At 37.4% G+C, this 22,976-nt stretch overlaps 1 protein-coding gene across 14 annotated transcripts in view; it reads right to left on the bottom strand.

Annotated features, from left to right (window-relative positions):
• Positions 1-22,976, bottom strand: part of tenm4 (teneurin transmembrane protein 4) — a 192,332-nt gene that overhangs the window by 95,394 nt on the left and 73,962 nt on the right. For all 14 annotated transcript variants that reach the window (XM_044203214.1, XM_044203212.1, XM_044203216.1 and 11 more), the window contains 2 exons: positions 21,913-22,199; positions 20,940-21,212 (listed from right to left, as the gene is read on the bottom strand). In XM_044203214.1, coding sequence (XP_044059149.1) covers positions 20,940-21,212; positions 21,913-22,135 — 496 coding nt within the window. In that variant the 5' untranslated portion in view covers positions 22,136-22,199. The remainder of the gene's footprint in view (positions 1-20,939; positions 21,213-21,912; positions 22,200-22,976) is intronic.

Raw genomic sequence — 22,976 nt, 5'->3', positions numbered from 1 at the left:
ATGCTCAAATAAAAAAATAAAAAACGCAAAGCTGATCAGTTAGGGTGTATGCATACATCAAATAGCCTATACACAGTACAAGAGCATGTTAAGTCAGAAACATCTACTGAAATACAACTAAAAGATATTTCGAATTCTGGAGACTAATTCTTTCAAAATAACACCATCTAACATAACTGCATTTCTCCAAACTACAAAAATGACACTAGCAGATTCAAATGTGTGTACTGTACAGCAGGCACATGAATAATATGTTCCCAGATATGGTGGGGTTGTTAATACTCCCGCCGGAAACATATATAACCCCTGCCAGCCAAGAAATGAATCCAACCTGAACCAATCCTTCCTACTTCTTCTGTACTGTCCATCTCAGCTTTCCTACTTGTCAGTAATATAAAATACCACAGGGATTAGGCCACTCACCTTAACAGCAGGATATGAATCATTTAGAGTTCTGATTATTTATAGCCCCTTGTCATATACTAATATGCAACCATAATTGTTACATACAAATGTCATACAATTTCTTCTTTCAAGGCTTATTGGCTCCAATCTACATGCTGTCATGGAATGTTAAATCTCCACAGAGCTCCTATTAATGTGTGATTAACTTTTGATGCAGCTCTGCGCCACGCTTAAAATGGAGTACTTAAGTAACATGACTGCAGCGAACAAAGCCATCTTCCCATCAGTCCGTCGGTCTTGATGTTGAAATTCCTGCTGACTGGACTATCATCCATCAGGAGAGATAAATTTCCTCTTGCACTGTAATGATCCCTGAAGAGTATTAAAATACAACTCACTGACTCGCATCTAATTAGGAAACAATTAGTGATACTAACATATCAGCCACAGCCCTACACAAGCAGCAAATGTCCACTGCCCCAGAGAGTCACAGTTTGTGCTTTATATATACCTCACACCACACACTTCATTTCTCTCTCAATCCTCTAATGCTGGTGCAGGTAATGGGTGCAGACTGAGAGGCACAGTGGCCATGTTGTGGGTTAATGACCGTGACACTGAATATACAGCAATGTACAACTGGGAGAGGAAGAGCTGTTGAAAAGAGTATCATTACAGTCATTCCCAGAATCCATCGGATACATCTAAGACACTACACTTAGTGTGCGTCAAAATAACACTGCTGAACAGAGTAAGACTCATTGAGCTATCTGCTGATATGAAAGACCAGAGGAAAGACTGAAACTCTTGACATGAAAGACAAAAATGAGCTGCACCAGGACGTGGACTGACTATTACAGCATTTTCCTCAAAGAGAGAATTAATCAATGAGACAAGAAAAGATTAAAGTCCTCTAAAAATGGTCAATGTCATAACCTAAATGAGGTCAAGGTAGTCATGCTCAGCAGCCATTAGTCTTGCACACAGAGGTTTTACTGTCTCACTGTGTTTAATTAATGCTGTCTTGTGCAGTTCATGCCCAAGACACATGCGCCTAAAGTTATAGACAAGGGTTCTGCAGGCAAGAAGCCATAGCTTGAGATTGCTGCCAGAGTTGATTGCCTTTGCCTTCACTCACTATATTACAGCAGCAAAAGGGGACCTTTACTTAGGAGCCCCTGGACCATGCGCTACAGCTTCAGTTCCTGACAGCTTCAGGAAGTGTCACTTTCTGCCTGGTTTGGCCTGAATGCAAGCACAGACCACCACCCACTGCATTAAAGGTCTCAATCAACTCATTAGCAACCCAATTAGAAGAATGGACAAACAAATCGGTGACTGTGATCTACAGGTAAGGAAAACTCCCAGTGATATTGTAGTGCTTAGTGCAACACCTTCTCACAAGAGAAAATGCTGAATACATGTCTTGTAATACATTTTAGAATATAACTGATGTTCTGATATAAAGTAACTTACTAAAGGAGTGACAATTTAATCCAACAGTGATTGTATTTTAATTATATAACTAAAGATTGAATGATTATGAAATCTTACATTCTTCACATTATTTAATTTGATTCATTTTGATAGGATTCATTTTGAAAAATACTTTAAAAAGTATAATAGTTCCACAAGGCATGTTGTCAAACATAACAAAAGTGGTTCAGGCAGCAAAAATTCAAGAGATGTAAACCTTACATCAAAGCCCTAGTTCAAAGACTGACATTTATTTTCAAGGGAAAACTGATAACAGTATTTGGTACTAGTATGAGAGACAGAATCAGCAGAAACATGCGAATGTGGGCAGCTATGCACCAATATATTTTTTTTTACAATCCTACAACTTACAATAAATAAGCAAGTAGTAAAATGCTGTACTCAAAAACTTTGAGAAGACACATAAATGTTGACAGGCATGCGCCGGCTGTTGCAGAGATGTAGCGTGAGATCATTTGATTGCAGGGTAATTTATCCTACTATGGGGCCACCCTGATATTTTAACTATACAGTGACTGCAAAGCAGGTTAAATATAATGGCCTAAAGTAGTAGTTTCATACTGTTATATATCATTTTATATCATGTAGCAGTATATATTGTGATATAGTCAATTTTCTGCAAATTCAATATAGAAATCATTTATAGATAATATAAGCAGATGGGAATGTCTTGTTTTAGCTAACATGTATGCAAAAATCCTGAAAAAACAATATTACCATAAAACAGTCCTGTTCATTGATTTGAAGCATTCCCTGCAATTGTCTAATAAAACTAAAGATATTAAAAGGATAGCTACCTTAGTAGCTGTTCACAAATCTCTAATGTCTCACATTATATATTGTGATATCACTAAGCTAGGGCTGTGTCAGGGATTCTTCCCAAACCACCATCAGTTTCTGGGAGAAAGGCTAAATGTTGAAAAGGTCATATTTGAAAATATTGAATATTGGCAAACTATCAGCTAATAAAAGCATGAATATAAATATGTATTTTTTGCCTTCAAAATCAATATCCATGCACACTCTCATTGCAAGTTTGTATCTACAGTATGCCTTCGCACAACTGCTTAAAGCTACTGTACCTCACACCTGTAACATCAGAATCACCCAGTGGCAAAAACTGATACTTTATTGGTAATCATATAGCTTCATAACAAAATTAAGGCTGTAATTAACAGTTAATTCTACTAAAATTGAATCAGTTATTTTTTTCAATTAATCGACTAATCATTTGGTCTAATACATCCAATAAGTCCAAACCCCAAAGATATTCAATTTACAATTACAGAAAAACAGGGAAAGGTAAATCCTCATATTTAAAAAGCTGGAGCCAGCTTTGTTAATGACATTAACAATGAATCACTTCTTTAAATTGATTTTTTTTTGTCAATAAACTATCAATAAACTGTCAATTAATCAACCTATTGCTTCAGCACTAAAACCAATAAATAATTACAAACTTCAAAAGGATTTGTGGATACACCTTGTGCTCCAAAGACCTCTGATCATCTCTGTATGCTATGTTAATGTGATCAGTCTGTGTATGCATGGCTGTGTGGTTCTGGTTGTGTGCATGTGTTGACTAGTGGAGGCAGGAGGAGACATCAGCACAATCGTTTAAGGTGTATACACACCCATGGTAACTGCAATCATTAATGTAGGGACTGTAATGCAGAATCATGCATTGGAAAATATGAGCCTAATCACAATGATCAAGTTTGTGCATGAGAGAGAGGCAGAATCAGTCATTATCAGGGTACGAATATACACATGAAAATGTATGTTTAAAAAAATGTCTTTATTTGAGAAGTATTTTCTGGCTAAGGGAGAGTGAATTAAATCAGGTAAATGGAGAATATAATTTAGAAGGAGGATGTAATCGAGTGAAAAGAAATTCTAGTAAGAAGAGTCAACATCTTTCATCCGGAGAGTCCTGATTTTTAGTTTTCTCTCTCTCTTTCTCTCTGTCTCTCCACACCTAGCTCATCTTTCTGATTTTGCGTCTAACTGCTATAAATTCTGAAAATCAGATATATTCAAGGAGATAAAAGTTGTCATTCTTCAAATACACATCATGGTAAATAAGATCTATGACTGCCTTAGTTAAAGGTACTGTATACCCACAATACCGAGCGAGGTGAAACAGATGTGTGACTCCACGGTGACAACAGGAATTATCTGTTTGCTCAAGGACAACAGCTGCGGGAAGCATCTTTAAAAAATGCAGTGTATTTGCAGATGAACAGTGAAGAAAAAAAACATCCCGGCGCCTGTCCCGTACCATCAACTGATGCCATGCAGCATACAAAGCATACAGGATGCAGAGGAATGACTCAGAGTCTCAGCGGGAACTGAGTGCCATCATCACACTGATACTCTTGTTGTAAAATGAAGATTGTGTTGAATCTCCATTTTACCACAGAGCACGATGGTCTACATGTAGAATTAATGTAGTCAAGATACCAGCATTTTCATTCAGTGCTTATGCTAAATTCACATCTTAATGTTCTACAATGACACCAGGTCAAACAAGAAAAAAATATATGTAATACGGTGTGTTACCACATTGACTTGGAGAGTTGCGTAGTAACATTCGTATAGGGGTGTATGAAAGGCTGGCAGTATGTCTTTGTCAGATTAGTAAAATGTTGCGTAATTTACTCCTGGCACCAATTTTGTCATCCAGTGTAGGTGGAGTGGGATTCACTACAAGATGTGATGGCATGTTTAAAGGTTATGTCAGATTTTCAGCTGTTTGACTCTGTTGACTTTGTACTGATTGCTACAGCCACCATCACGGGCCAGACTCTGAACATTTATTCAGATCCTTCCTGTTCTTGTAACATTTCTTACTGTATTTGCATGTGGAGGTCACAGTGAAATGGACGGCTCTATTTTTGTGTGGGCACATGGCGCAACGTGGTATTTCCTAAGGTGCAGTAGGTTTTGTTTGTCACCTACGTCTGCTTGGTATTTTGCAGGGCAAATCACTAATGTGCTGCTGTTTGCCAGTGGTACTCCCCCTAGTGTCACTCGTAAACCAGCAGCACATTACAATTTGGTGTCAAGATTCACCGCATTTCTGGCCATCTACAGCCCACCTGCTTGGACCAAGTCGACTGCACCCTACGTCGACCGCACCCTACGCTTACTGCACACTACGTCTACTGCACACGTGTTCTGTGCGCGGTCATTCCTCTGTTCCCAGGGTCATATGTTCCCCAATTTAGGGAGTTAGGGAACATAGGACCCTGGGAACATAGATACGCTCCCTTCTGTGCTATCTGCATCACTAATTGATGGAGGAGCACCTTTATAACTCTCTCCAAAATCAGACAGACCCCTTTTATGTATATTTTGCTGTCTGCTTCACTTTCATTATATTCTTAAATCAGCACACATCTAATTGCACAGATTTAAATAAATAAATAGATTACGGGAGTGATGCCCACGCACGCTAAAGATTAATGTCTGATTCTTACCAGCATCTGTCAGCCACAACAGCTTTCATGTATGAAGGCGTACCCTTTCAGTTGATCAACTCTCTTTGGAGCCATCTGAAGGCGGCAGTTATGTGATTCTGCACACCAGATCCACCGGTAACCTTGATTAAATCTTGCGCAACGAGGACCACGCTGTTGCAAAATCATCACACAAACGTCTGCGTTCTTGTGCTCATTAAACTGGTCAGTTATATCTCAGTATTGGAATAAAAATGACCTGTGATTCTTTATGTTGGAGACTGTGACATCCTCAGGATCTTGTTATAAATGCACACCTATTGTTAATGTTTATCCTACATGCAATCCTTAAGTAACTGCTTGGGCAAAACAACATTTTTACAGGGTAGTTAATCACAATGAATTCTGAGCAGTGTGTACTCTGTAGTTCTAAGTGAACATGAACCATGAGTTTTCATGTTGCTTAGACTAGAACACTAAGTCATAATAACTAATTTATACTGTAGTGTGAGTATTGCATTAAGGATGCATTGTAAGGCTGTTCAAAGGGAAAAGGAAAGCAGTTGGTTTAGCCTATTATGCCAAGCCTAATATAAATAATGGTCTATTAATTGAATAATATTTACCTACAAGGTACTTTGGCCAACAAGGTACCTTAATTGGATGTTTAATAGCTTTTGAATTGCCTGGGCATCATCAATTCCCTTTTCAGCATTCCAACTTTGTCCACCTAATGATGTCCTGTTGCTTAGCTCTAGCGGCCATGTTTACAGTGTGCAACACAAATGTTCACTAGTCAGGCTCGAGTTGTCCTGGAAATGTTGTGCAATACAAAGGCTTTAGAGCTGCTTAACCCATGAAAGGAGGTTTGATGCCCTTTTTGATTTTTTCTAACTGACTGGCAGTATTTTTGCTCTGTCATGACTGATTAAATGTGCCCTCTTGCTTACTATATCACTGCTCTTGGTTTGGACTGAACTTCAAAGACTGTGGAAAGGCAGTGTTAGTCCTGCCTTTGTGTCACTGACAGTCTTAGAAATGTAATGTATTTGTGACTGAAGGAAATAAACCCCTATAGTGGTGTTTTTGCAATGTAACATGATGGAAGCTGGGGTGAATATTGGCTAACAGACCAACAGACCGGCTAGGGTTGGGTGACATGACTATATACAGTACAGTATACTGTGAAATTAGAAATCTGTCAAACATCAGAGATTTTGTGGTTTAATATTTTTCACTGTATTAGGACACTGCGCAATGTTGCAAATCAACAAGCAGGACTATTTTTTGTTGATACTGGACTTATAGGATATTTAGTACCTTGATTTTTCAGGTATTTGATTCACTGGTTCCCATCTGGCTATTTTATGGGTTTTTTATTTCTAAATATTTTTATATCAAATTTCCAGAAAATGTACTATATCACAATATACAGATTGTAGGTAATACTGGTTAACCAGCAAACATTTGACTATATTTGACTTGCCATACAGGGTGTCTGATAGTTGTAAGGCAAAGTTAAATTAATTCTGGTAAACTGATTTGTTGGTTACTTTATATTGTACATTCTGTTTTGGTCTATGAGCCTATGATTTGTAGGTCACTCTCCATGACAGAAGGAACTGCATATATCCTGCTAAATTTAGTGAAAACTCTTTATCACTGTTAATGTTAATTTAATCACTTAATTTTTTCTGTTGCTTGATACCAACAAACAACCAAACAACTGCCAAAACAACTGCACACGTACAGTGTGACACTAAGGCTGATTGTCTCATTAGGGTTAAAAAATACTCTTCAGTATGAATATATTTTTAATCTCTATTTTCCTTGTTAACATTACTATGATCAATAAAGGCAATGGATGTCACAATAAGGCAATGTTCAAACAAACAAATTAATGAAATTGAGATTAAGATTACAAATTGTATCCTAAACACTTGTAACTTATTCCATCTTAACAAGATGGCACTGGATTCGCATATGTTTATCAGAAAGACAAAGTAACAGCAGTTGAAAGTAATCATGATGTGACTTAAACAACTGAGATGATGCTATAAAATGAGCTAAATTCATACTAGTGCCTGATAATTTATAAAATGAATTCATGTTATATATTTACATCTATGTTTTGGGAACACACAGATATTCTTGTAATTAATGGTGTATGTGCTCAGGTAATAATTATACTTATCAGACCTCTCCAGGCAATACAAACAAGATGGCTTAATTCTGTTTTTTGCATTATTAGGATTCTCAAATTGACATAATTGTTTTCTATTGCACAGCTGGAAGCCATATCTAGCATTTTATGAAATTAATACTTGATAGGTGATCTCATCTCAGTAAAAAACAAAAAACAAATGAGACAGTGTGCAGCTCAAAGGGACAGTTTTGAAAAAGTCATAAGCCTAATGCAGCAAATGCAAGTGATAAACATGTGTGTCTTTAGAAAATGTTTGTTTTCCACTTTTTTACTAAAGTAAATTTAAGCAATTAGTTGATTTTACCATCTACCCAAGGTTATGCTAAACATATGCCTGCTGCAGGATTAAAAGAATTCCCCCAGTTGATATGGTGCAATTTCATACATTTGTCAGGCAAACTATAATTCCTCTGCACATAGTCCAACACACTACCCCAAACTACACAATGAAAAAACACAAACAGACACATAGACACACTTGCAGAGGAAGTGGGAAATGAGCTTTTATGAACCGACATTGGAAAAATGATAAAAATTTCTCTGACGGTGCCGTTAACCTCCTAGGAATCAATATCATAATAACAGAGAGTGAACATAATGCATGATAAGGTTGAAAACAAATTGTAAATACACATAAATGTTTTTTATAGACATATCCATTACTAAGAAAATGGAAATTATATTTGTGTGTAATAAAAAAGCATTACCACAGAAGGCACAATTCCATTTAAGGCTGACCCACAACATTTCTATCAGCACTTTAAACTCAGCATCCATTACTTATAACTACTGTACGCTCTTAAAGAGATGTTGAATGGCACATTATAAATGCATGGTTAGAATAAATCCAGAAAACAAGCAAAAAATCTCTGGCCATTAATACAGATACTGTGGTGCCTGCAGAACAGTTTGGACGCTAGAAACAGTTAGCAATGGGCGATTTAGATCAAATTAGCAGTTGTCACAATTTCCATGAACATGTTCACAGGCCATGGTCCCCAGATAAATCAAACCTCTACCCCTCACTCCCCTTTAAATTACACCAATTTAAGGATGTAATCACTCAGTGCTAATCTATTTGTCTGCATGGAGGAGGAGGGAAATATCCAACTAAGATTAAAATAAGCAGCTGTAGCACACAAGCCTTAGCACACAGAACAATACTGATGCCAGTGGCTTTCCAGAGCATCATGTAGCAAGATGAAAAGGAGGCCAGAGTGGCTGAGACTAGAGATGACATTTCTTCTCTGGGTGACTATGAGCACAGACTCTTTCCCCAGTCATCCTCTACCCACATCCCTGCCTGGCTTCTGCCACTCTCATCCATCCAGTCAACTCTAGTTCTCTGTGTTGGCGAGACAGTGTACGCTGCAATCCAGCAAGAAGACACCATGTGTTTCAACTTCTCTGTGACAAACAGAAGAATGAATCAGACTGAAAATAAGAAACTGAAATCCTAAATGAAATCCTAAATGGAAATATTTTTTGTTTGAGGAGAAACCTTACTTCTGCTGCACTGCCACCTTCATAGAAAAGTCCAGGAGCAGCAATTTTTTAAGTGTTACCCATAAGAAATTTTCATCGGACACCTATAATAAATGGAGAACACAGTGTGCAGGCCAGCTGAACCATGTCAAGACAGCTTAGCTGATGCACTACAATAAAGAAAAGTTTTCAAACTGGTCTTTTAGAACTGAGTAATCACTAATTGATCAATTTTCAAGACTCCTTAGTCTTTAAGACCCAAGCCCAACATTTTTTGCTCTTTGCTTCACTAGTCTTTTGAATCAATGTTACTTCTGACGAGCTCTGACATAGCTAAATCCCTCCATGCAGCCTCATTCAAGCATCCCTGGGGCTTTCTTTGTTCTAGGATAAAAAGTAAAGGTTCCAATCTCTCTCACCTCACACTGTTAACAACATCCTGCAGGCATGTGATGGCTGTTTTTAAGGATCTTCTGGTCACAACGAATGTTTGTAACTGACATCATGACATGATATCTTCTCTAACAGCACAGAAAAAGTGGCGTAAAAACAGGCTTATAAACACATCCACTCCCATTTGGTGAGTCTTCTGCAGAGGATTCCAGACTTCAAAGAAGTGCACATGTTAATCTGCTTTAAATGGACGTTTCTGGGCCTCTATCATAGCTCGATCATCAGCTGAGCCGACTTAAACCATAGCTGAAAAAACAATGCTAATAGTGGATAATTATCAGCTTTTACTCCGTCTGCACTAGCTGCTCAATTCTCCCCCCCATCACACACAGAGGCTGGTGAATAAACACAATGGCATGAATAAATAATGACCCCACAATCCTCTTAAGGTCCCCGAATAGTGAGGGGAAAAAAGACAAAAGTTTACTTTTGGTGTTTGAGAGCAAGCAGAGCCTGAAATTGTAAGCGACTCATTAGGGCTACATGTGGCATGCCTGGGGCCTTGCTGAACAAAGATGGCACCATCCCCATCCTGTCATTCGTCAGTGCACTCTAGGCCTGGCCTAATAAAATTCAAAAGTATACCCTTAAGACGCAGCTACATTCCCAATAAAAGAGCTTAAGCACTGCCTTAAAAAAATTGAAAACCTTCACATCTTCCAAACTTTCAACAAAAGAGTCTTTCTCTCTGAGTACTGAGAAGGCCACCTTTGCTTGATTTGCTATGTTGTGTATAAACATCATATTAATATGTATGCTTTCATGCTAAATGAGCATACCTCTGTCAAAACATTATTTCCTCCTCTCATCATGCTCTCGAGATAGCTTACATAAAAGCCCACTGTTTTTCATTTCAGACACTTTGTCAGTGTTAAAGAATTGATTTGTGTGCTTCCCAGCTCCCACTGAGTGCATGACAGTTCAAAAGGCTATCTAAAATACATGCTGTCAAGAGGCTTGTGTTTCTAAGTGCTTATATAATTCATACCATGGTAAAAGTAAAGTCACAGAGTTTGCAACATCGCAAATAAGGTTTGTTTATAATAGAAGTATAGAAGAATTTAAGTAAAATATAGGGATGGCAGCATCACTTGGAGAGACATAGAAATCCTGATCTAGTATCAGCATTTTGCAACCATTTAGGTGCATCTCATAATTCTCTTTCCTGGAATAAATTCTAAGTATGCATTCAACACAGTGGTAGTGGCAGAAATGTAATAATAAAAGACAACTTATGCAGACAGAAAACACCTTTTTCGGAACGTAATTGTAGAGACTTTGGTCAGAACAAGGTAAGCCAATTTAAATTCCAAATTTCCACTGAGGTGATGAATAGAAATGAAGTTGCCTGGGGTAGATGAAGTCCTAGCAACTGGAGAATGGCAACAACATGAGCACCAAAATTATCCTTTAATACTCAAACCAGTCAAACCAGTGGTAAATCAGAAGGTAAATTTCAAATATATTTTTTCCAGTGCTGAATACTGAACATTAACTCTTTAACATGCACATTTTAATAATGTTAAGAGTAGTGAGGAGCACCAACATGCTACAATATGCTGTTTTTAACATGTTTAGAAGGCTTTTAAACTCACTATCTTATGAACAGAATACAGTAAAACATAACAGTATTTTGTATTAGCCGCATTAAACAATGTATCTCTCTGTATAGATATTACTTTCCTCAGTCAATCCAATTAATCCATTTCTGTTGATATTTTGGCTCTTATTTTCTTGTACTCGCAATGTCCTGAGCTGATCTGCAGAATCAGGATTGAGGCCGATCAGTTTTTAATTGATCAGTAGCAGGTATATGAAGCCTGATCCATTTTCAATTGTTTGGTTTGTTTATTGCACTTTGGCTGTGGGTTGTATTGTTATACATTATGTTCTTTTTTTTTTTAGAATAAAATGCATCTTTGTTACATGCATATTTCCTGAATGCTTTAAAATGAAAGCAGTTAGTCAGAGACTAACTAAAGTTGGATGTGTACAGTATGAGCAAGGCAGAAGGGTGAATAACAACTCTCATTTTTATCCTACTTTATCCTTTTTTTATTTTAATTATCTTGTACAATCTTGTTTGCACTCCTAAATGCAACATGCCTCTGCTTTATTGTCCTGTGTACACAGGGCACCCAGGCAACAGTCAACAACTCTCACTGGAGCAGCATTTTGTGACCCTTTATCAGATCACTTTATATAGCTGTGCATTTGTGACTTTTCAAGTTTGAACTTAAAAAATATCCAAGGTTGCATTAAGTAAGGGGGCCCTTGCCCCTCGCTTTCTTCAGTGCTGCATCTTAACTGTCTTTCGAGCAATATTGACATAAAATAGACAATGCAATCTATTACAATGGCGGCAACTGAATACAATTAAAAAAAACACAACAATTAAAGTCTGACCCAGGATCGAAAGTGCCAAGCATCCAATTAGTGATGTACAATAACAAGCTGTAACCTGCAGCCTCTTTTTAGGTGAAATATACAGAGATAATTCTTTAAAACTTCAACAAAGTCAAAATTACTTCTAGACTTTAGGGAAATCAGGGTCATCAGGGTCATCTATCAGACATATATACAAGGGTTAAAAAAATAAATACAATATAAACAGGGTTAAAAAAATATATATACTCTTTTGTCCTCACTTTACAGGTTCATTTCTGCAAAAGCATTACAATATTGTTACCACAGCGAAGCACCAGTCATATTCTATAGGGTCATACAACCATTGTCTGTTTTTTAATATAACTGTTTATCAGGCAGCTGACTGACGGAAGTCAATTTATTTTCTATTTCCTGAATTAAGCTGTCCAACTTGACATTTTAAAAACAACTGCCTCAGGTTGCTACCCATTCCTACGCCCAGTGTGGAAATGTTTCCGACTGTATTCCACGCGGTTCAAAGATATTGCTTTCAAGTACAAAAAAAAAACATCCACAAATGTGATGCAGTTACTGTCATAGATACCTGTCATCTGCATCTTCTAAAAATGTATTGTTTTATTGTGCTGTGTTTTCATATTCAAAAGGTGCTTTGATGCTAGATACTTATATGTGTATTTTTTCAGTTTGAAATATTCTGCACATGGATGTAATGCCTATGAAGATAACGTATGTGTATCTTACATGCATTTATGTATTTTTTAAACTTAAAATATACAACAAGTATTATCCGGTTTTGGATGATAAAGTTTGAACATTTACATTACCAGAGCTGGTGTTTACTGATGAATCTTATGGAAATCATCAAGCCTGAAAGTTCTGTACCTGGATTTGTATCAGAGACTTATACATATCAGAGGTGACCGCTAATGAGAGAAGTCTCAGCATGGAAGTTTAATTATTTTTTCTAGCTCATACTAGGGCAACATCACGTTATGATCTTTGTGTCCTCGGCCTCAATAACAACAGCTAATTGCTTTGACTAGAGATAACTGGTCTTTCACAGCTATCTGGAATTTTATTGTAAGAGACTGGTATACAATGTTTAAAGGAATAAAAAATAAGGCTAGAAAAGATAATTAAGATGACATGAGTTAAGATATTTCTTTTGTAATGTATGCTTAATGGAGTGGGGTAACTAAAATTCCATGAACAGGAGTGCAAGCAACTTGCATTTAGGGACCAATCACACTTTCTGTGGCCAAGGTACAGGCCAATATTGAGTACTGATCTGATACCAGTGCTCTTTTTTCCTTTAAAATTAAAAATATGTTTACCTCACTGAGTGGAAAAGATTGGACTATAACTGCACAACATTTCATAAATATAACTGGTGAGATGCTCATACAGCAAAAGTTTTGAAGGTCTGTAAAATTACATTTTTCCAATTATATAACAAAAACAATCTAAAAATTCTATTCTGGACTGATCTGAAATTGATACTGGATCTGTTTAATAAGGTCAGTATATGTGCCAATACAGATCCAGAATATTAAATCAGTGCCTCACTATTTGTATCCCATTTTAAGCAGGGAGAGTAATAGAACATGAGCATAGATAATTGACTGTATGTTAAATGGGTATTGCTAAGAGAGGGAGACAGAAGTTGTGAGACTGGGTTAGGATGAGCCTCCATGGAGGAGGGCTGATCCTGCTCCATGTCGTGCTTTGAGCTGTAGTGAGGCCCCTGAGCCTTGATGGTAAGATGGGCCCTGATGTGCTGTTGGTTTAGACTGTCAGAGGCACTGGCAGGGAGCGGATATGCAACTCCACAGATAACAGACCAAAACTGTCCACACGGGCCTCTAAAACCCAGCAAATTAGCCTGCAAATGAGCCAGAGAATATCTCTACTAATCCATGATCTGAGCAGAGACTCTGCCAAAAAAGTAAACAAATAAATAACTTCACAAGAAATACTGGGAGTGGAAATAACCACTGCTGTGAGCTGGGAAACCACTAGTGATTTCTTTGAAGCATAATTTTGCCTGATATTCTGCTGCTACGAGCCTGTGACCATTTCAGATCAAGCTTCCATGTTGTACTCGATGTGGATGCAGTGAAATTACAGATCCCAATATTACAGAAAACAGTGTCCTCTACAGCAAATGGTCGCAGTCTCTGTGTTTCTATCACAGATGCCAAAACGCAATGACGATTTTATGTGTCTTTAAGGGAAAACTGATAAATACCAATCCTAAATGTATAAATGGTATAATCGTTACTGTGGTTCTTTAAAACACAATATTCTATACATATTAGTCACTACAACTTAGCCAGTACAAAAGATGTCAGTCAAGGCAAGGCAATTACTGTCTGTATTAATAGCTCTTAATGTTTTACTTTCTTTGATCTTGATTATTTGAACAAGCTTGCGACTTGTTAGAACCAGCGGCCTGAAGTTTTGGATATGACAGTTATTTTTTATGGAAAGCAAGACTGTAAATTGAAAAGAATATGACAACGTATATTTTACGTAATTTCTGTTAAATAAAGACATGTGGGTATTTTATATAAATTCGAGCCTTTCATGTTTCTTGTCAATTTTCCTACCTGCAACATGTACAGTAATACACAAGCAGATTAAGGTTTAAGTTACTGTAGGTACTGACATATGACTGATCTTACAGAATAATCTGTAGCACACAGAATTACAAGTCAGGACTGCAGGGCAGTGGCACAGGGTAAAGAGAATCACTCTATATAGGCTGTTAAAACATTCAAGGTAAGCCATCACACTCAAAATATGTAATTTCATTATATAAGTATTCAGTTTCAATGTGCACACAGTTACAATCCACTGGAATGCACAGTAATTTTCATGCCAAGGTATTATAAATCTATTATTATTTCATTTGCTAAAATAAGACCATCACATAAAACAGTTTTATGTTAACCATTAAACGCTACTGTATAAAAACAATAAAGATTAAAACAAGAAAGGCTTTACTGGCCATATTAAATACATCATTAAAATAAAAAGAGTAATACATGCATGTTGTTTTGCATGGATTTGGAATTTTTGTCAATTTTATTTCACACAAAAACCAGGGAGACCTGATAGCAATATTACTCTTGCTTTCCTGTCCAAGTATTCATGTTAAAATGGTCTATTTTCTTATTTGTTCTGCACATATGTACGTGTGTGTGTGTGTGTGCGCACACAAATATGCTACTTCTACTCCAAGGTCACAATAGGAAGCCCCACCTCTGTGGTCCTACCACACTGCTGTAAAACATGCCCTAATGAATCCAGCCCTGTAATACAGGAAACATCTTGTCTAATTGGAAGTCAGATTTCACTTCACCCCACAGGCTCCTAATATGGTGGCGAAGCTCCGGGGGATCAGATCAAAGATGAAAAAACATCTTAAATGTGGAGTTTGCATCAAATAAATTTGCTTATTCACCTCAGGAGGGTGTGGTCATCATTAAAGGTATTTCAATATGCACAGTCTATGAGGTACAAAATTAAGATGCGAGGGTTTTGTATCAAAGTGTAAAAATGCTGCTTGTTCTGTGGTTACTTTTAGAAAACTAGCATTATGCAGAGGGTACATTTCTAACATGGTTCCTTATTTTAATTCATCTGTTGTAACTCTTCTGTAGTCCAGTGAATAATGATCAAAGAAATCCATACTAGAAAACATTTAATTGTGTTAGCCATAGTGGACATGGTAGTGGTAGTACAAAACAATGCTCATTTAGACATTGCAACACTAATGTTTCTGTGACTTTTGCAAACTCTGATTTTTACTTTGCCTGGGTCTATTTGAAAAATAAAACACTACATTTAACAGAAAAAAATGGACCATTAACAGAATTGAATTCCTTATAATAAATACATTGAACAATCACCCTCAAGCTCAGTAGGTGCTTCTCTATGCAATGGAAATGTGGCTTGGGCCAAGAATAACAAGAGTGAATAGAACAGAACAAACGTTCTTTCAGTCACTATCAACATGGTTAGGGGACAGGTTGATGTACTCTCTGCTCAAGTTCAAATCTGCGAGAGATTTGCTTTTCAAAGCCCCTCAGCCTTTTGGGGCTGTGACATGTTTCTACGAGGAACACCTGTCCCTCTTAGACAGTCATGCTATGTTCAAAGATTCAGTAACTGAGCACCGCCCTGCAGCTCTTAACCTCAATCTTTCAACAGTTCAAAGTTTCTTCAGAGTCTTGAACCCTCCAACAAGTATCTGATACAGGTAGCAAGGGAATAAATCATTGTCACTGTGGAGTTTGCACTTACTGTGAGAAGTTTGTTTTGTAGTCTGTTTTATAACTCAGTTAAGAAAAGCAATACTAATTATTAGTATTACATTATTGTTTAGTATATGTGCAATAATTAGTAGAAGTTGTAACTAAGATTAAAAGAAGATTAAGAAGAAAAAAAAGAAGAAATGCAGAAGTTCTAGTTTTTTTGTTTTGTTTTAGTGAGTATTGGTAGTTATTCATAGCTATTATTAGTAATTTTAGGATTTGTGTAATTATGTGCAACGCAGAACAGCTTCATTAACATAATACAACCTGAATAATAGTAAAGCACTTTACATCTCAATATGACAATTTAAGGTTATCAGCAGCAATGAAGGCAGAAAAAATCTTGTCTCGACAGCTATAAACAAATCTGTATGAAAATAGGCTGTGCATGGTAAATCCACATGAAAAGACTTACCACTTTCCATCTGACAACTGAACATCAATAAATATTGCTCTTACCCCAGCTAAAAGCGTGACCACATCAGCACATAAGCCACTATGTGCTTTGAAGGTAAAAATGCTGATTGATGACTCGTATTTAATCATGCAAAACAAAATACAGAATTGAATTAAGAAACCAGACCATAATTCATCTTCAAATCCTGTTTTTTGCTTGCTACTTCAAATCATTAGTCAGTAGAGGAGCCTTAAAAGTGTGTTGTTCCCACGCTTGCTTGGTCTGATTGGCTATGTGTAATGCAAGAAAACGTATGGAAGACCAGAATATTTCAACTTCTCATGAAGTCTACTGCAGGATTATAAAAGTACAGTACTAACATTTTGATGATAATCATACCATTATATTTTCTATAAACATCCTTCTTTCAGTTTAGTAGAATTGGTCCTCTCCTCAAAGTAAAATTGTAAATTGTAATTTTGGTAACACTTTATTTGGATTACGCCTACAGACAGTTTATTGAGTATTTGTAATATTTCAACTGTTTTGGTTTGTCTGTAGATGTTTAACAGATTATCAAAAAGTATGTGACAATTCATGAACACACCCTAACCAAGATGGTTTTTGTGCCTAAACCTAACCAAACCTAGAAAATGGTTTTATTTGTGAAACAGTTGAATCTCAACTAATAAGGTGTTGAAATGTTACAAATTGCTCTATAAACTATCTGTAGGCAGACTATCCAAATAAAGTGGAACCATCATTGGTTTGTATGTTCATTACATCTAATCTACTTTAATGCAATTCCCTTTACATTATATAAACCCACTCTTCATCTCATCCAAAGTGCAGCAGCCAGAGATTCAACTGGCACTGAAAACAAGAATACATCAGACTTAAGATTTTATTGAGTGGTTTTAAAGCACAGATGGATCTGGGTCCATCGGTCAGTACTTGCTTTGCTGTGTACACCTATACACTTCTGTTGTGACAGTTGCAAAGGTAACGTCTGCCATCAGGGCTGCTAATTTTGCATTACTAGCTGTGTTTGTGCCAAATTCTGCTTAAAAAGTACCAAGTCATGTCACTACTACTACTACTGCTACTACTAATAAGAATAATAATAATAATAATTATATCATTATTATTAGCATTAGTAGTAGTAGTAGTAGCAGTGGTAGTAGTAGTAGCAGTATCGCTACCAAAGTGAATATTGTATAATGACTTTGTTGGTGCTAAAACACAACCCACAGTCAAGGCTGTGTTCTAATGAAATTCAAATGAATTTGAGATGATTTAGTGATTTAGGGTGTGAAGATCTCAACAGAAACCTCCACTTGTTGCTTGTGTGCTGTAGAAAATCAAAATGCAGCTGAAAGGTTGTGAAGGAACTTTCACAAGAAGATTTCACTGGAGTTCCTAGAGGCTTTACCCTGAAGCAATGCCTACAGCTGCAAAGATTTAAGTAATGAGCAATAATAAAAAATAATCTAACTCCAAAAACTAAATATTACACAGATGAGTCCCACACTGTATGATTTTCTGCCATTCATTGGCAAAAAACAAATCCATACTTAAAAACAATATTTAAATAAAACAGTTCTGCTCTGAATAATACAACAATGTAGAGGGACAAACTGCATTTCTAAATCTCACTTTAGAGTACGAGCTTGGCTATATATATATCTCCTTAATCAATATAGAACAGATCACCCAGGAGGATGGAGTAAGGGAAAGCCAAATCAGTACACAACAAACCACCCACTGGAACTAATTACATTTTGTCCGTAGAAAAATACCAGTGTCAGTCACACAAGCATTTTTGTATGAACAGGAACTGTGTAGGCCTTAGCCGCATTATTTTTCTCCGCAGGTTATGGAACACATGAATAACAGTCCCTCAGCAGGCTTCTAGTGCCTGTTGTCATGGTTACAGAAATGTAATAGTCTAGCCATGACAGTGGGGGAAAGTTGGGATTAGAGCACACATCTGGATAAGCTGTAATGGGGTAAAACCCAAGAACAGCAGCCCTCTCCCAAACCCAGCAGGTTGGGCTGGCCTCCTTGCCGTTCAGCCTCTGAAGGATGTGCAATGACTCAGCAGTCGCTGGCTGCTGGAAGTGTCCTCAAGGGGCTCCCTAGGGACCAGAGGCATGCTGGGTAGGAGACACACACATACCTGTACACACTGCATGAATGCACTTTAAACGCTAACCAACCCATACACATGCACAGGGCATTCATGTAGCTAGACACAACATACGCATACGCACATTAACAATCGGTGCTGGCCATAATTACTCAGCCAATACCCAAAAAATGCCAGTGATTGAAAGCGATCAGTCTATAGTGAAACACTTAACTTTTTCAGTTGTTACTGGTCTACCCATTATGTAGTTGGTTAGAACAAAAATAAAGGTAGCAACTAATTTTATCATCAGATCACAACTGGAATGAACCTAGTATAGCACATTATTATCAGCAAGGGTTTTTATCCACAGTATCTATGGGATGCCTCAGAATCACTTGAGCATCAAGAAAATTGTTCCAAAATCGCTATCACTTATTTGCATGCATTAAAACCAGGGTCAAGTAAGTCACATGTGAAGAGGGGGAGAACTGCCCAGCGGCTTGAATACATTAAAGAAGAGTAAATGGTTTGTTGATTTAAAGAGATTAAAGCACACACAAGCAGGCCTGCTCGATGGATTTTAATTAACTTGCCACATATAAATTGTATGTTATCAGGCATTACTGAATTAAATGCTGAATACAAGTGCTCTTTCTGCTTGGATGAGTTGAATAAAAGGGTACTTAGAACCTCGATTGGGTTTCACAGATGTAGCATGATGCTACAGCTACGGGTGCTCTGAATGCTTTCCAGCATACCAACCCCTGAACAGCCATCCAAGGAGATTCTCTTTAATTATGTACAATACAGCCAAATTCAAGTCCCTTGGCATCTCAGATGATCAAGCAGAGGGATGCCACGTTGACTCAGTCGGGCAAATGGATTCCACTTCCAAGAGTCATTTCTGTCAGTTATAATAAGAAGCTAATACATAATGTGACACACTCTGAAATGCAAAACTATTCACAAGGTTCTCAGGGCTGTGCAGGGGCAATTAGAATTTTGCCGCTAGGCCCTTGATGAGTTCCTCTATCTCTGGGAACGAGTATCATAAATCTGCCAGTTAATATGCATGATTTAGGTTTGTGTTTGAATTTGAATAATGTGAAACAGAACTTAAATTTTACTACATAGCACCTCAGTGTCAAAAAAACTAGAAAATAATCAATTTTGGCAGAAACTCAGGTAAACAAATGCAGAAAGTAGTAGGCATTATAAACACAAAAGGGCTATGAGGGTAAAGGAAACCTGTCCGTCAGGAACTGCTACACACTGCACTGAATTTACTCCAAGTGTTTTTTCTTTCAGGGTATACACTATCCAGGCAATTACCAACTTGTAACTGAGTTTACTGACATAGTAGTGCTGGGGGGACTGAGCTAAGAATCCAAATGGTATTTTTGCTTCCAAACAAAATTCTGTAATATCATGACTTTATAGAACACTAATCTACAATTTGAATAAGAGTATCTTCAGCAGAACTGCTATTATCTTCTGGCATTTTTCGGCACTTGACATGGCTCATAAGTTACATATTCCCTGAGCTCAAGTGACCTTCTGAGCAAGCACACAGGCTCATCTGGGCCTTAGGGGAAACACCAAGCCACGGACAGACGAATTCAATACATATGGCTTCCCATTTCCTGGCACTGATTTCACCAAGAAACCTGCCAGTTTCACACATACATAGTGATTTACACACTGCAACAAGAAAGAAACAAAAAGAAAGCAAGAATAAAATGATCTGGCAATGATGAACAGCAGAGGTGATGGAATGCCAAACTTCTGGCTGTACTGAAATACTGGTAGTTGTCTTTTCTTCAAGAGGTCAAATCCTAAATATGTTGGTCCTAAGCCAAATTCTGAAAAAATGTCAAACAGACATTTACAAAGACAGAAAAGATCATCTTGTGGTTGTATGGATTCCAGTTGAGCGCTGTCAAAAATTAAACAAATCCAAACCAACTTAATCATCATTTAGTCTTAGACTGTACCATGCGGAATAGTCCAGCTTGTGTTTTTTGTTGTCTCAAAGACATAGCATGGCATTCTGCATCAGTGTACAGGTATATGCTTAAATAAAATTAACACAAACCTATTTCATTTCAAAATCAAAATCAAATCCACAGGGAAAAAGACAGTGTAAAATCAGCTTGCCTGAACTGGCAGAGAAAAGTAAAAGAGAAAAGTGCCATACCGTTTTCTGTGTTCTCGTGTTCAGTGTCAGTAAGAGTTAGATTGGAGTTAGCCCTGCTGGAGAGGCATGAGCTGCGGCCTGACTTGGTGTTGCTGCGGCCCCATAATCTGACCGCATGCTCTGGTGACATGATGCCGTCTGTCTCTGTGTCTGCATCTGAGCCCACACTGACTGAGTAGTCGCGGTGTGGCAGCCCCATGTCAGTCCTGTACGTGGCTACGTGGGATGGGAGGGCCTCTCCAAAGCCAAGGTTTCGAAGGGAAAAGTCTGCCCCTACAGCAAGCCAATAAATACAAAGCTCTGGTAATTAAATCTGCCACTAACTGCATTACTTAACATAATGAACTGTATTCATTGCAGAAAAAGATGAGAGCAATATCCTGGCCTTGAGAGGTGCAGTAATCATTTAAAAGCAAAAGTTTCATAAGTAATAGTTGTGGAGTTACATGAAGATGTAGGTACAGTTAGTATTCAAAGCCCCTATGTACAAGATTGTTATGTGATTATAGCATCTTTCAATGTGTTGCTTTCACCACATTCATCTCAGTGTCATCTCAGTTAATCAAAGATGCACAAGGTTGTTGTTTCTTTCCTTCAGTGCACCACGTAAAGGACATGGCCGTTGTCATTATGATTAAAAATTTAAAAGAATTTAGTAAAATTGCAGATCTATGCTTCAGATGGATTTAAGGCTACCTCAACAGTGCCATCACATCTGATCTGATGATCAATAATATATCTGAATGAGCAGGTAAAAGGTATGCATGTGGAATTACCAAGAGACTTCTCATTAAAAAGCAAAGATGCATATATTGAGACCAGGCAGTAATGTGCCCTTAATCTAATAACCGTCATTTTCATGTCATTGTGCACTGCTAATATACTTATAGATGAACCATCTAGATATCAATGACAATCTCCTCTATTGACATAATAGCACAGTATTTCTAATATTGGCACAGCTAAGGCTAACCTTGCCGGCTGAACTCGTCCACTTCGTGATGAACCATTTCCTTGACACGGTTCCCATAGGCCATCCTTGAGTCATGGTCGAAGGCCTTGAGTGTTTCACTAGAGCTATAGGATTTGGGGTTGGGTTTGCCATCCTCACTGTCTGCTGAGGAGCTGGTGTAACGGCGCTCTGTGTCCTGCCGGGCAGTGAGCGAGCGGTAGGGTCTACGTTCCTTCACTTCCATGGCTGCCTCCACACTGTTTTCAACATCAAATGTGGGTTACAATGCCAGTTTAGTTTGAGTGATTCTGTAAAAGAAAAACACAAACAAAAAAGTAAGGATACTTGACATATGAAACAATGCCTTGACAGCAGTGTTGATTTTTAAATGTAATCCTTTCATAATGCATCATCAAATGTATAATCACTTGCAACCACGATTAACTATTTTGTTAAGAGGTATAATCTTAAACAATATAAACATCATTGATCATTTGAAAGACACACACACACGCACACAAGTTTAAGACAAACTTAACCAAGCAACTGTGGAAATAAATAAAATGCAAATGTGTGTTTCCAAACAGCAGTGTTTGCCTGGCTCAGCACACACTGGGAGAGCATGAAGAACCACCAGGATTAGATTTAATAAAATATGGCACAACAAATCTTGCGCCTATAAAGTTTACGGTGCAAGTCTCCCACAAATATTCTATTTTATGTGCCGTATAGAAACGCTGGGCCTCCAGCATCTGTAAAAGTGGCAGGTGTCCTTCCATGAATTGTGTTGTTTATAAGTTACAAATCATCACCAGTTGAAAACTGAGGAGCCAATCAAATCTAGGACTGCCCTGTTTAAAATCTGAAACATAAAACCACAACTGTCAAATAGCACACAGAGTATAAGATCAATAGAGAGCGAGAATTTTAGCATTTTATTTTTTATTTCCTTGCCTTGAAGGACAAAATATTGAAGTAAAATAAAGAAACATGCTTATATATATTTGAACAGAATTGTGTGTGTAGATATAAAAATAAATAAGTAAAGATAAAACAGACAAAAAAAACTAAATAAAAAATAAGAC

Source organism: Siniperca chuatsi, linkage group LG7 (assembly GCF_020085105.1).
Source record: "Siniperca chuatsi isolate FFG_IHB_CAS linkage group LG7, ASM2008510v1, whole genome shotgun sequence".
Classification (NCBI taxonomy): domain Eukaryota; kingdom Metazoa; phylum Chordata; class Actinopteri; order Centrarchiformes; family Sinipercidae; genus Siniperca; species Siniperca chuatsi.
The sequence above is the reverse complement of the archived record's forward strand: the minus strand, read 5'-3'. Positions and strand labels throughout refer to the sequence as shown.